General features: G+C 35.3%; 1 protein-coding gene across 11 annotated transcripts in view; it reads right to left on the bottom strand.

The window, feature by feature from the left end:
• The window catches only part of KIAA1109 (KIAA1109 ortholog), a 109,490-nt gene that overhangs the window by 50,087 nt on the left and 43,978 nt on the right, over positions 1 to 15,425 (bottom strand). For 10 of the 11 annotated variants that reach the window (XM_042811667.1, XM_042811656.1, XM_042811657.1 and 7 more), the window contains exons 23-39: positions 15,287 to 15,415; positions 14,510 to 14,629; positions 12,227 to 12,504; positions 11,829 to 12,079; positions 11,106 to 11,364; positions 9,728 to 10,571; positions 8,844 to 8,914; positions 7,937 to 8,110; positions 7,493 to 7,613; positions 6,487 to 6,633; positions 6,027 to 6,154; positions 5,398 to 5,600; positions 3,468 to 3,665; positions 2,854 to 3,065; positions 2,389 to 2,540; positions 1,269 to 1,419; positions 115 to 267 (exon numbers count right to left, since the gene is read on the bottom strand). In XM_042811667.1, the coding sequence (XP_042667601.1) occupies positions 115 to 267; positions 1,269 to 1,419; positions 2,389 to 2,540; positions 2,854 to 3,065; positions 3,468 to 3,665; positions 5,398 to 5,600; positions 6,027 to 6,154; positions 6,487 to 6,633; positions 7,493 to 7,613; positions 7,937 to 8,110; positions 8,844 to 8,914; positions 9,728 to 10,571; positions 11,106 to 11,364; positions 11,829 to 12,079; positions 12,227 to 12,504; positions 14,510 to 14,629; positions 15,287 to 15,415 (3,591 nt within the window). The remainder of the gene's footprint in view (positions 1 to 114; positions 268 to 1,268; positions 1,420 to 2,388; positions 2,541 to 2,853; positions 3,066 to 3,467; positions 3,666 to 5,397; positions 5,601 to 6,026; positions 6,155 to 6,486; positions 6,634 to 7,492; positions 7,614 to 7,936; positions 8,111 to 8,843; positions 8,915 to 9,727; positions 10,572 to 11,105; positions 11,365 to 11,828; positions 12,080 to 12,226; positions 12,505 to 14,509; positions 14,630 to 15,286; positions 15,416 to 15,425) is intronic. The other variant, XM_042811660.1, reaches the window with a different exon arrangement.

Below are 15,425 nucleotides of genomic sequence, written 5' to 3'. Positions count from 1 at the left end.
GGCTTTATTCCACAATATCTTAGTTTTCCTTATATAGTTACCTAATTTGGAACATTAGAATTGGTATGCTTTAAACAAATATGCTGAGTTATTTACATTTTTACAGTGACTCACCATGGTGGCATCCTCAATAATTGAGTAGTTTGCTTGGTGCAGGTAATGGTGCAATATATTACACAGTAAACAAGAAGGATTTTCTTGCAAGAAACGAGCCACTTTGGTGAGCCTGTTGTACTTGCTTCTCAGAGGAAAGTGCACACTTTTATTCTAGATTGAAATGCAAACGTTTTTCACACATTAATATACTTGCAAACAGAACGTGCATGTGAACAACAATTTCAGGTAACTTTTAGCACAATATCATTTTGAACTTCTACAATAAAATCTTGATACATGGATATCTAGCATAATTTTAAAAAGCACTATATGAAAAATATAACATTTGAAGTTTATTTATATGGTAACAAAGCAAAAGGCAAAGTTACTTCTGGACTAAAGGACACATATGCAAGAAAAATACATAAAGCAAAATACATAAAGTGAGTTTACAAAGGGGACTGCTGCAAAGGTTGATTTTGAGTCCAGCACAAAACTAGTCTGACACTAAGGTCTGAGACTTGCACAAGATGGGATCTAAGCAGGTATCACCTCTCAAAATCTTCCCACTACATGGTGCTAATTAAACCAACAGCAGAAAACTGCCTACACACAAAGAAGCTCCTCATCTCATCACAGTAAGACACAATTTGTCACAAGAGATTTACCAATCCTAGTTTTCAACAACAAAAACATCTGTTTTGCTCTTCTTGCAAGAATTTTTCACTCTCGGTTGGTTTGTTCTCCTTTCTTTTAATAAGTGAATCTGATACGCGCAATGATTTGATACGCTGCAGAGGCACAAAGTTCACATTTTTCTCCCAGAAGATAGCCTGAATAACTCACAGTTCAAACCTTCAAATTCCATAAATTATACCAAATACCATAACCATACATCTTTCAAGAGAGAGAACCTCCAGTTTTACAAGATGTGCTCCTGTGAGAAGCACAAGACACTGTCACTAGTAACAGCTGATTTTGTTCCCCCTGCTTAAATATAGATTCTGTACAAAAAGCAAAGGCAGTAAATCCTTGTAACCAATTCTTGTCAGTAAACCATCATAAAAGGCACAGTATGAAACTCACTGTGCAAATAATCGGATCTCGAAATGAATATATACAAAGAATTACACTGTTCTGATTTCCATATTGGCTCTATAAAGTTCATTTACCTCTAATGCTTCTGTCATAATGCAACCCATAACAGCACAAATTCGCAGGGTTCCTTCAGTCTCTAGTTTATTTAAAGATGATTTCACTTGATCAATGGGAACAAGCCAAGCACCAACTGCTGGAGTTGCAGTACTCAGGAGGTTCAGCTGCCTAATTGAGGAAAATAAAAAAAAAAAAGAGACATTCACATTCAGCAGCAGTACTAAGCAAGTTTTACTACTACTATTATGAATTACTTTCAAAGAGGTAGAATACAAAAGAACAATGTTAAAAAACAATGAACATAAACTTATATTGCAGAAAATGACAACTAGCAATAAGTACATAATTCAGATTTTGTTTTACATACACATCCATGATTCCATACACTCCTGTTGTCACTATTCCCCACGTTTCCTATTCACACTCTCTACTGCAATCATAAAATTTGATATTATCAAAATTAATTGAATTCCAAATTAATTGTTATATAACATATCATGAATAATTTTTGCTGAAAGACTGAGGCAAAAACTCTTAGAAAGAAACCCAAAAACATATTCTAGTTTATTGCTGTGTAGCAATGTTTGTTCTATATTTTCATGTTCTGTTTATTCTGTATACATGCAAAAACAGTTTTACCAAGTTCATTTTGAGCTTTAGAGATGCTTAAATATCTATAATAGAGTATCTAACATTATAAGTGTTCAAGTGTTCTCACACAAACACTGTATGAATAACTCCTAGAAAGGGTGCAGTGGTAATAAAATTGCCCGTTTAAGTACTAGATTGAAGACTAAACTAACAAGCAGTTCTCCACTCACATCTCTCTTAATCAAAGCCAGTTTTCTCCTCTACACCCCTCTTCTCCTTCAGAAATCTAATTCTCACTGCAAATGTTTATTTTTCATGTTAATCATCTCTAAAATAATATCTAAACATTTTCTATCAACACCTCCATATATATGATGGCAATTACAAACTGAAGCAAGAGTTACTGTGACATACATACATTCCAAAGCCATCTCTGCCAGAGAAGTGCCGTTAATTACAAAGTTAAATTCAGAATCTACTAAATACAACTGTAATTTACCAAAGCAGAAATGATGTTATTTTCTTTCAAGTCAGTTGAAGTCATACCTTGAAAATACATGGGCTGGAGATCGCACATTGGTGGGGGCTGCAAAGCTAAACCAAATTTCTTTGATCGTTAACTTCATGCTGCAAGAGTCAGGTGGAGGAGGCATCAAAGGGATATCTTTTTTCAGATCATCAGATTCAACGCCTTCGTCCTTAAAATACAAAACATAATCAAGTCTTTTCCAAAGCAGTTAATGTTAAAAGGCAGTAACATATTCTACAGTGCACTGTTTGCATTGAACAGTTTCATATCCACTTAGGCAAACAAAATTAATGCTCTTCACCAACTCTTCCAAGACCCTACTAAGACACGTTGCAGAAAGCTAAAAATTTAATGCACAAGATGGGAGTTTGAATTCAATTGGTACAACAAATCTATCAATTTTCAGTTTTAAACTACAAATTATAATCACTTTAAAGAAGTACAACCTAAACCCAGTCATATTTATCTAAGTACATACATACCTGCTCATCTGAAACTGAGTTTCCATTAATATCTGAAGAGGGACTTATTCTATCACAAGGAAGGTTATCATCAGACACATCAGTATTGTAACCACTACCAGTTGGAGAATCTGAAGAGTTATTTGATGCAAGCAGTCCACCTCTCTCAGTGGCACTTGATTTACCCATGACTCCAAATGTATTATACAATACTGCACCAGATTGTCTTCCTCCTAAAAAAGAACATACAGCAAAACTGTAAATGTTTGCCACACATATATTTCTATTGTTACATCCCATACTGTACTTAAAAAGAGAAATAAATGCTTCTGATTAAACAAGATGCACTATCAATTTACATACAATTTAAAATCTATTTCTAGCTTTCCGTAGATTTGAGAAATTGAAGCCAATTTCTATGGAATTAATTTCTGCACTACGGTAAGTAGCATTGAAGACGAAAAGTATATTTATTATAGAATCTACAGTGTTACGTGATTTATGTACAACAGCTGTATCCTTTAGTATTATCTATATTCAGCAATTTTAAACTGTAATTCCTCAACCAGAAGACCCAGCAGCACAACTGTTATCAGTTGCATAAAACACAGAATATAGAGCACACACAGTCTTACCTTTTATAGTTAAATTTTCAATTCCACATTCAAACATTATCCAACCCCACTTCTCTTGACTAGGACCAATTCGAGTTACATCTGGAACAGCTTGTTGGTCTGTTTCATCCACAAAAGTAAACTCATCCAACTCTTCCAAAGTAAAAAGAACTTTCGATTTTCCAAAAGGAATTGCTGTTATTGCACAAGTCCCAATATCTGGAAACAAACATGTTTAGCACCAATTACTAAATGAAAGAAAAACCTCACATCTTCAAATAGCAATCACGTTTACAGTTTTTGAAAGTGTTGCTTGTTTATTATAACTCAAATCAGAAGGAAAAAAAAAGCAAAAATCTACAATAAGCAAATTTTAAAAAAGCTGTATCGTTCTTCAAGTCTAAATACCTTTCTCCTAGAACGTTTATTTGGGCATGGTAATTTCTAAGTGTGGAAAAGCAAGGAGCGAATAACATCAAGTTGAACTTTCAAGACATTCCCAATCCTAACACAACTGCCTTCTTAATCTTTTTATAGTCATGGTTCAAAAGACAGGCATACAAACAAGCTCTTCAGATTTTTATCTAAAAGTGGCAATCAGCCTGAAATTATTTTATCAAAAAGAATTCCTAGCAAGTACCTCAAGTTTAACAGCAACAGTAATAGTGACACTGACAGTGCTCCTGTGTAAGACACATAAGTAGAAATGCATGGAGTATTAACTATAGCATACTTCACAGATACTTAACACAAACAGTTTTTGATTCCTTATGATCTTTGCTGGATACTGGAGAGGACAATGCCACCTTGATTTCTTTGATATTAGGACACAGCCTAAATATAAATCCTTTCTTAGAGTGACATTTCTGAAGGAACATTTTAAATAATTTTGTAATTGCTTCGTATTACCTCTCACACAGAGTTAAATGCCAAATATCTGGGGAAAAGAACCATACTAAGTCAATTTATATTCCACTCACCAAACTCATACTCTGCCTCTGACTGACTTTCTCTAGAAATGACATTTCTAGAGAATGACATTTCTCTAGAATGACATTTCTCAAACCTTTTAAATAGAAGATGAGGTTTTCTAGTTAGAATTCAAGAATTATCTGGCCTTCTTGAATATCTGCAGCATACCTAACACATAACATTACTGCCAAAGTTTCATCCATAACTAAATTGATTTGAGCTAGCCATTTTAATATTCTTCTACTGACTTTGTTTTCCACCATTTTCATTTGCTCACTAGTGTTCACACAGGCTTTTTCTCTTGAGTGATCTTTAATCATTCTTGTGTTAAAGAGCGTCTCCTTTCTCACGTCCTACAGATTCTTCCTACTAGCTGATAAACTAACTTCTTCCAGGATCAGAGGTTATAGCAACTGAACTGAATTCATAATCTCTTGAAGGAACTACCTTAACACTAATAAGAATTAACACAATCAGGTAGATTTCATTTTCCATTTTATAGATACAGTTAAAAATCTACCACTTGTCAAGCTGAAACTGACAGTACAACGTTACACGCTACACCTATCTTCAAAGTGCTAGAAAGTACTAAAGAAGCCGATAAGCATAATTCATTCCAAGTATCAGGTGACAAAAAAAGGGCAGATGAAAAGGAAAGAGGAGCTGGAAGGAAGAGAATCTAGGCATTAAATTTTACCAGCATACGTCCATCTTTACCATGTAACCACACAAGCTGCTTAGAAATCCATCTTCATAGCTTTCACTTTCCCTACGCTGAAATCAGCATATCAGTAAAATAACTCAATGCAAATTAGAGTAACCCATTTCAAAATTCCTTTTAGACTACCTGAAAAATTTCCACATTTAAGTGTCTTTTCATATGTGTTGACAAAAAAATGAAATCAAGGCAAACTCTCACTACTTGCCTCTATGAAAAATGTTATTTCCACAATTAAAAAACAATAATAATAATATTTACCTGTTGTATCAAGGCCTCTAAGCTGTCCATGAACACGATGGATATTCAGTTTAGCAGCAATTTCTTTTCCTTTTTCTGCTCCAGCATTGGATCTCAGTGAGCCAGAAGACTGGGGCTGCATTTTACTAGCTTGGATGTAACGATCAAACGTGACAGAATTCCTCCCAATCTCTGCATTGTTTGAAGACTCCTCAACTATACCCCTTTGAATATAGAGGAGAAAAGACTTTAAAGCAAATCTCTGACAGACATGGTTCACTGGATTATTTTTGTTTTAAATTTTAAGTCATATTGGCATGGCAGCATTATAAATTCTTTGTAAGGTTTTAAGATAATTAAATTTCGATTAAAAATTAATTTTATTCTGTATAACATAATTGAGAAAGAGTTAGAACTTAAATTCCAAAATGATTATAGATGGGTTTCTCCATTTCTCAAAGAAATTGCAGTTTTAATTGCAGATATTAGATGTTAATTTATACCATATGGAAAACATATTTTATTGTTTAACTCGTTCATGACAGATTTTTTAATACTTCCTTTCAGAATTGCAAGCTACATTTCAAAAGAATTGTAATCACTTTAAGTCTTTTGATTAAAAAGCAACAAATAGTGAATTTTATTCTTACCTATTCATACGAACTTGTGTAGCAATTCGATCAAAGCACAAAGCTACTAATGAAACATGAGTCACAGTTTTGCCAGAAGAAACCCCTGGGGATTCATCTACAGATGCTTGTAGTAAACACAAGTTCACCTAAATGGAAAATTTCACCAAAGAGTAAATAAATTTAGGGAAACATGTTACATCACAAACTTCTGATACAATCTTACTTTATAAGCAAGATAAGTAGTCTTATACTTCTGAGTAAAAGGAAGCTTTTAAAGATAAAAGACATCACTGATGTCTTCACACACCTACATAATAAGATTAGGCAGCTCCAAAAGAGTCTACACTATTCAAAACGTTAGCTACCTATCAAAAATCCATAGTTTCAATTAAGCTTTCCAGGAACTGAAAGGGATTCAAAAATAAGGGTAATTTATGAGGAATACATCTACTGAATAAGTTCAATGAAGAGTTCTTACCTTTGGTACAGTAACATTGGCCTGAAGGCCTTTAATTGTCACATTATCTTGCTTAAGTGAGAGATTTGTCTGTGCTGGTCCCTGGTTTGTTGTGCCTGTAGTAGTAGCGTCTATTTTTGTTCCTCTAATATCCTGTTTGGAAGATAGCTTGGAAGGGAAAAAAGGGTTTTACCATTTAATAATCTATTCTCATTAAAAGTCAAAGCTCCTATGCTGAAGAGCTTCAGTAGAGTTTATCAGAGCTGAGCTACAAAGAGATTCTGACTTCAGTCAATATGCAGTGCCATGATTTCTAGAACAAGGACTGTAGCACTTAGAGATAGGTTATGTTTAGACCCCATAGGGTAGCAATGGTACCCATAGAATAGCTTTCAGATGACCAGAGCTCAGCTGAAAGTTTGAATTCAACATGTATTGGTTATACTGGAAAAAATCATCATGAAGAAGATAAGTAGTGTCAGTTACACTATGAAATCAAAGAAACTCTAATTAAAAAAATATTAACTTTGTCATTATGTTAGACAGAAAGAATTCTTAACTTTGTAGAACTACCATACAACTATTTTGAAGCTGAATTAATTTTATAAGCTATCAGATTAACTGCAAGGAAAAGCACAGACTCCCACAGCTTTATGCAAACTTTCTTCTATCTCACCAAGACTCCCTTCCCCTTCCTGACCGCCCTAAATGCATTATGTATTATGTTCATATCTGCAATACATAAGAATGTCAGTTATCATGTCAGAACACGATCTCAGGCAAATTATTATTGTTACTGACTAGATCATCCAAAGGGGAAAAAAACTTCACTTCAGTCCCAGAAGTAGGAGATTTTTCTGGTCATTGACTATGAAAACATGTATCAAGATAAAATGTATTTCTAATTGGTACAGTAATTAGGTCCTGTACCCTAAAACACTGAATTCAGTTAAATCTTTCTCAGTGTAAAATAAAGAAAACAGTATTCTTCCAAAGTTTTGGATAATTTTCTAGTTCCCTTCCTTACATTTTCTGAGAAGCTTGTTTTGCTGTTCTGTACAGCATCTCGAAGAACTTTGCAATGAAGATCATCAACAATGGCTGCTGGATGTCGAGAGCTTGCACAGTGCACCATTGCTTCTATATACCTGTGAGAGAGAACAAGCCCACAAAGGATACTGAAACTTCCATTTTCACATAATGCACCGCGCTTAATTAACACTGTAAGGAGAAAAATTAAGTACTGGCAGACAGAAACTGCAATTCCCATGTCAGCATAACATCCTTCTAGCTTTTTTACAGGAAATGCAAAATAATATTCAATGTACACTAGGCAATGCCATATCATTACTCACGTGTTATTCAATTCTTCTACCTAATCCTTTGCTCAACTCAACAACTTTGATTTCAAACAACATTTACAATAATCAACCAACACTGAAGTAGCAAAAAAAAAAAAAAAACTAATTACCTGTCCAATGCCTCTGCAACAAGAGGAGTCAGAACTACATCTACAGTTCCTTTTACTTCTACAATTGCTGTTGTCCTTGTCTGGAAGACTGGATGATCTAATGTCCATTCTTCTGTTATAGTTTCATCATCTGTATTTTCTGCAGACTTCTTATCCAAAGGAGTGTAAGGTGTACTAAACAAGTCAAATACACATTATTAAACTAGATTTGCAAAAAATATCAAGGTGACTATCAGTAAACACCTGTCCATTATATATATATATATATATATTTAATACTTTAATAGAATACCAACAGTACTAAAACATCAGTCTTAGATTGTAGATAGATCTAAAGCAAGGGAAGAGTCTACCTACATTAGTAGAGTCAACTGCTTCATGCAGTAATTAATGAGACTATTCAGAATAAAGTGATGTGAGGTTAGAGAGTCACATACTAGAAAAAAATTTTTTGTCAGGAATAGTGTTTAATCAGATCTTCAGCTTGCAAAAATTCTCCTGAGGTACTCTTGGTATGATTTTAATACTCAATAAAGTGCATATAACAAGAAGTTTATTTTTCTGCTCAGCTCAGAAAGGACACAAATAAAATTCCAGGCCAAAGTTGTTAACAAGATTCAAGTTGTGCTTTGGGCAGTGCAATAGATAACTGCTATAAGCATTTCCCAAAATTACCTAAGTAAATTGCCAATTCACAGTCTTGAAAATATGCAAGCAAAATCATCTGATGATTTCATTTTGACCCAAACGAAATGTCTTGTAACAATACACTCTGCTCTAAAAGAGATCTGTACTGAAAGTACAAATCAAATTTGGAAAGGTCAAAGTGTTTAATGAGCATCAGGCAAATCCTACTTCGAAAAAAAAACAACCACATATGCAGTTATGTTACGCAGTTTCAACTTACTTAGATGTTGATCCTGTAAGCTGCATGCCTCTGTCCAGTAACGAATTAGCTGTGAGACCCTGCTTAACAATCTAAGAGAAAAGTACAAAAAATATATTATATTCCGTCCATATATAAAAAAAACACCCAAGCAATCTTTAAATTATGACTCTTCTTCCAGGTTTTTCTAAAAGAATCTCTTACATCCACATTCTCCAAAATAATGTAAAAAAAAACTTCTTCAGTTTCACTTCCTAAATTATTTGAGATATTAGATTACAAAAGCCTTGCAAATAATTGATTAAAAAGAAGGATTTTAAATACTCATCTAGTGAAGATTTACATGAACAGATAAAGCTTTTGCTACAGAGTGATAACAAGATTAATTTATGGATCTTAGACACCTATTATTTATCAAGTCATTTCCATTATGCTTCACATATTTCATCTCAGCTCCTTCCTTAAACACATCTACTCATTTTACAGATGTCACTGGAGAAAAGAAAAAATAACAAGCATTTACAGAAATAGTATTGTAAATCTAAGTATTTCAATTTTACTCTGAAGTACTAACCATCTAACACGTATTTCATCAGTACTGAACGTACTGCTGCTAAAATCTATGTAACGTGTATTTTAAACAAAACCCACATAAATATCCTTCATGTCACTCAAGAGGTAGCATTTCTAATGTTCAGCACATATCCTACCCACACAACTCTAACACTTTTCTTTAGCACAATATACCTGCCACACAGCCTAAGATTCAAAGTCAGAAATCCAAGGTATTCCTTGACTAACAGCCAAGCCTCAAGTGTATCATGACTCTATACAACATGTGTATTAAACAATCTGAACTTGTTTCGAATTCTTATTTCTTTTTCTTCTTCCTGTATCTTTCATACCTTAAAAGTAGGGATAGAAAGTTGCTCAAAAGATGATGAACTCTCTTCACTTGTTGGTGTGTCAAGGTCTAAAGGGCGATGTAATGAGGATTTTGAAGTTCTTTTGTTAGTTGGATGCTTTACTGACCAATTGATCACCTGGAACTGCGTAAGATAGTTCTGGTAACATGCCATTACAGGCTGCTGGGAAGTTATTTGTTCACTTTCTACAGTCTTCCCAGATTCCATGACATAAATGTTCTCAATATGCTCATCCTCCCCTCCTAGAGCTGAAACAAACGAAGTCTGTGAAGGATGAGTCTTAATTGGCAACGTTTTAACATCTTGATTAATTTCCCCATGGACAGAACTTGTTAAGGGTCCTTCCACACTGTGATAAATCGATCCTCTGCTGTATTCAATTTTCTGAGCTTGCTTTTTTCTCTTTTTTCTCCCTGGGTAAGTTCCTGGACCTTCATCACTACTAATTGGCTCAAACTCTTCTGCTGCAGAAAAATAAGCTTCACTATCAGCCATTGACATACTGGAATCCATTGAGCGATACTGGTGAAATGAATTTGAATCTGCAGATGGAGTGTAAGGAAAAGAACCAAAGCTCCTCCTTTGCTTTGGGGAGTCTAACACATTCTCATCACTGCGAGACACATCACTACTGAACTGCACGCCAACTGGAACAGGCTGCTTGTCTCCGTAAAAGGCTGCTGTGAGGCTCTTGGTGCTGCCAAGCCGGGTGGAACACACAGACGCCTGTCGTTTCAGAGGAGACCTCATGGGAGACTGACCAACAGGCCTTTCCTGGCTGCTAGGGGACGCAGGGCTTCCCTCCGCACCATCAGCTGAGACACTGAAAAATACATAAAATAAAATCATAGAACCATAGAATGGCCTGGGTTGAAAAGGACCACAATGATCATCTAAGTTTCAACCTCCCTGCTATGTCCAGGGTTGCCAACCACTAGACCAGGCTGCCCAGAACCACATCCAGCCTGGTCTTGAATGCCTCCAGGACTTATTTTATTCTTAATGCTTCTTTTTACATTACAGGAGCTGTCAGATGCTTCTGTGATTTACTGTTGCATAGCAATTATTTTCACAACACTGATTACATATTAAATTCTGAGACTTGTTAGTCTACTTGTTTACATATAGATAGACATAAGTGACTGGTAATGGCAAGTGTTGTTATCACACATGCTGGAGTTTCTACCCAAATCAGGCATTTATTCCCTAGCAGGGGATCCAAATTTGCATTGAAACTAGGAAGCATATTTTAGCAGTGCCGTTACAAGTAACCAATACTGAATCCATTGCAAAATATAAGGTGTGTAAAGTTCTGTACTGAAGTGCTGAAGAGTCCTTCAGTCAGGATATTACTAACCTTCCATGAGCATCTTCTCTTTTTGTACCAGACAAGAACTCCTTCTGTCCCAAGTGATCCTCAGCAGTTGAAGATGGGCTGTCCTTCTCACCTGCAAGCAATGGGAGGGCAGCACTGGAACTGCTCGTTTCCTCTGAAGATGATGAGGAGCTATGGGAGCGCAGTGGCACTTGGAGGCTTAGATGCTGTGCCTTTCTTTCTATTTCTATACCTATAGATCTACAATCCCAATCCTTTCGTTTTACACCATTTGTTTTACCTAGGATTGGAAACAAGAAAGAAAAACTGAACATCTGATAGACAACTACAGTGGTCTCTTTGTTGCTCACTGAAATAAGAAGTTTTATTAAAAAAAAAAAAAAAAAAAAAAAAGCCCTCATTTTGAAAATGCACACACATACTAGCATGTTTCCTAATAATATAAAACCAGAACAGCAAAACATCAAATTCTTTTAATAGACTGATTTCTAGACAAGTAAAATAGACACAAGTCAGAAAGCTTCTTTTTAATCACAAAGAAGCTGCATGTTAATATAAAAATTCAGCATATGAAAATTTGCTCATTATTATCAATCCACTGTCTTCTCTCAAATGGGTTCCACCACAGAACCCTTTTCAACTACTCAATAGCCAGAATTAGAAAGACCATAAATACCAATGTGAAGTTGGGAAATGATTCTTTTGGGCAAAACCGAATGATGTTACAGCACAATGCATTCTCACCATCTAAAATTTTAGGAATCTCTTTAGTAATTATCCATTCTCCTGGCTGCAGTAATGACTGACCATAAAACATATCAGATTCTGCACTTGTACTTGAGAAAGCAGAGCTGCTTGAAGGCGTCAGTTCCTCCAGCTTGAAAAAGTCCAGTCCTGTTAGTGTGCCACCAAAGAATCGACAACCACCCAGGCAGCCACACTTGTTTTTGCTTCTCTTATTCTTCAAATTGTCATCAGGCCACAAAAACCACAATCTACACAAGAGCAGGAAGGAAAAGAAAAAAAATAAAACAGAAACACAACCACATCACATTTAGTACATTTAAAATTAGTTAAGACAAGATAAAAAGACATACACTAAAATACACTCAAATGCATCTCCTCCAAACTGCATCTCTTACCTTTTAGTTCGGTTATCATGCATCTCCAAGAAACGCCTCTGCACTTCATGTTTAGAAGGATGATCCGCAGCTAAAGCAATGTCAGCAGTGATGAGCCCCAAGTTGACAGATCCAGCTTCCAGCCAATATGCCCTCCTCAGGATTGGCTGAAGACCAGTTCTGCAGTTGTTCACCTGCTCAACATATTGTCTCAACTGAAGATCTTGAATAGCAGCACTTACACCTTCTCCAACAGACTGATTGTGGAGGTTGCAGTTTGCAATACGTATAGTACCCATCTGAAAACATAAGTAATAACATGAACTCTGAATACATGAAACTTAAAGAAAAATTAGCCTTAATACAATTAATATAAAATCTATTTAATTCCAGGAAGGCTTCAGTAAACTACCGTCTCCGAAACCAGTTTTAATAAACTAAAAGCAAGTGCACACACACACACAAGAAGGCAAGGTTTCAGATAGTTTTCAAACAACAAAAACAAAGTCTTGACTTAGGAGTATTTAGTTGTTCAAAGGGGGGTTCAAAGAGGTTCAAAGAGAATTCCCAATTTTAGGCATGTTATAATGAACCTTTAGAAAATTAAATCATTATTAACTTGTTTGCTGTAATCATAAAAACCAAGAAATCTGAAACGACATCACTGTCACCTTTGACTAAAACACTGCATACTTCCAATACAAAGCTGCATTAACTTGCAGAATACAGACATTTAATGCCACACCTGATAAATACTTCAGTGAGAGATTCACATTAAATAGTGCAAAATTCAAAATGGAAGAAACTTTAAGTCTTGAGCCTTAATTCTGATCCATATGTATTGTGCTGTAATAGCCTTTTTATGATCACAATCTACTTTTTTTATTGGTACAGCTCCAGTAGTTCTGTTGATTCAAAGAAGAGACCATCCATCTTCTGCATCTGGAAAAAGTTCTTGCTTTACCTTCGCGCTCAGCTATGGAAACTGCTCCCCTCACAACCAGCCTACCCGTCCATACAGAGCCAATCCTCTCCCGCAGTACTGAACCCCAATAAAATATGATATAGCCCTGTCACATGTCTTAAAACAATCTGAAGGTCGATGAAGTTTTCTGCACAGCTTCATTAGTTTCCAAAAGGTTTCCATGAAACACCCGAACCTTTCCAACTTAACATTCAAACTTTTCAAAGGGTAAGTAAGGAAAGCTGCAAAAGAGCCCAGCTATGGAAGAGCAACTCATATAGTTAAATTTTTACTTCTCATCTTTGTCACAAACCATAACGAAACACTGAAAATCCTTTTTTAAATATGAATGGAATGCATTAGCAATATAATTTTCTATAGCGGTTCAGGTTATTAAGCTGCTTTTGAAAACACTGTCATTCATATTTATGCCTGCAAACACAGTTAATATTTGTGCTGATGCATTATAATATTAGACTCAAAAGATTTTATAGATGAAAATGCTTTTTCTTTTTTTTCAAACTGCCACAAGGTACCCAGCCACTCAAATGACAAGACATCCTATCTCAGATCACACAAGATGTCTAAAATAACTGCCACTGTTCTTCAGTTAGATTCTTGCACATAATATGAAGCTGACCCCCAAGCATTAGATATCGAGTCCAATTTTATAACTAAATTTATTACTGGACAGCACAACTTCTAGTCACTTAGTAATTCCAGTCAGTGTAATACTTTAATGCATTCCTATATCATCTCTTAACTTCCATTTTGCCATAGTTTTCTCTTGTATACAATGAGAGAGAATGTCAGCTCTTCTCTGTATATTGTTTTTTGAACAGAAACACTTTGCACATTTTAGATTTGGTCTGGTAGCAACAGTAGTATTTCTCCCATCTCTGCCAATGATCTTAGTTCAGACAGCTGTCTCACATAACATGACTGTGAGTTATCACGCAGTGAGCTGTATACATTTTTTTCTCAATCATTTCCAGTTGCTGAGTTACTAACTTATAGAAAAAATTCTTAACAACTCTCAGATGTAGACAATAGCTTTTATAGTGTTTTAATTGTTTTAATTTATTATGCCAATCTTGCAGTTCGCATTTTTAATTCTGGAAGATAGACCATTTTCTGAGATCACTAATGGAAGTATTAAATATGACCAAAACTGAACTACTTCTCGCTCGGTCCAACCATTTTAACACCAACCTTCTATCACTTAGTTCCACTACAGTGAGCAAGACATAAAAAACAGGCAACTGTTACATCAAAAAAAAAATGCAAAGACCTCTATTGACAAAAATATTTTAATTGTTGTTACTAGTAATGTCTTTTACCTTTATGTTGGTGGCACAGCCATGTTCTACTACATACAGATCTGCACCATCCATGGCTAAGCGTGTCATTGTGTACTTTAAGTCATCAGATGTTGGGCATGGCCCAGGGATGCAGTTCATCTAAGAAAAAAAAAACACATCATAAACAACATCACAAAAACTGGTACCTATATGTTAAAATGGGGAGGAGGTCAAGAGATGAAATTCATGAATCACACTTTATATATTGCAAGACTTCTTAAGTCTTTAAGTGAATGTCCAAATGGATTCCAAGTGATATATATCAAATCTAGAATCCATGATAACATCTGTTTTCTCAGGCCACAATAGTAAGAGCCATGGAAGCCATAAGCTGTTAATTTAAGTCCCTCATCAAAGCACTATTTTAACAACAGAGAATAAAAGCATGGCAATGCGCCAGGACCATGATGAGAAGTCTGATCTTTGTCTCTTAAGGGAAACTGAAGCATGCCATTTGTCTCTTAACCATCACTGTAGAGCTAAGAAAATATGCATGACTCTTCCGGATGCTGTCTCTCAAGACAATTAATGTAGCACAAAAACATGGCGTAAATCCCCAGAAAAATTCAGGTAGAAATTGCTTTTCTTTCTAAAACATAATTAGCTATAATTTATCAAAGGGAGCAGCCAATCCGAGTACATGCTCCATGTGCCTTGATAACCTCAAGGTTGGGCTTATAAAGTTAAAAAATAAAAAAAAAAAAAAAAACCTGTTAAAAAAAATATAGTGAATAATTAAGATGGATAAAAGGTTACCTTAGAGTCACAAAAACGACGATCAATTCCATGCTGGCATATTATTACAGATTTAGGTCTTTCCAATTCAAACTCACGGCACACTACATGAAACACAAAGGTCTGCCCCCATTCCAGAAGACTTGCAAGCTGTAAGCAA

This window comes from Centrocercus urophasianus, unplaced genomic scaffold (genome assembly GCF_019232065.1).
Source record: "Centrocercus urophasianus isolate 14NV4802_14NV808 unplaced genomic scaffold, USGS_Curo_1.0 seq_13, whole genome shotgun sequence".
Lineage (NCBI taxonomy): Eukaryota > Metazoa > Chordata > Aves > Galliformes > Phasianidae > Centrocercus > Centrocercus urophasianus.
Note: the sequence above shows the minus strand (reverse complement) of the source record. Positions and strands in the feature narration are given on the sequence as shown.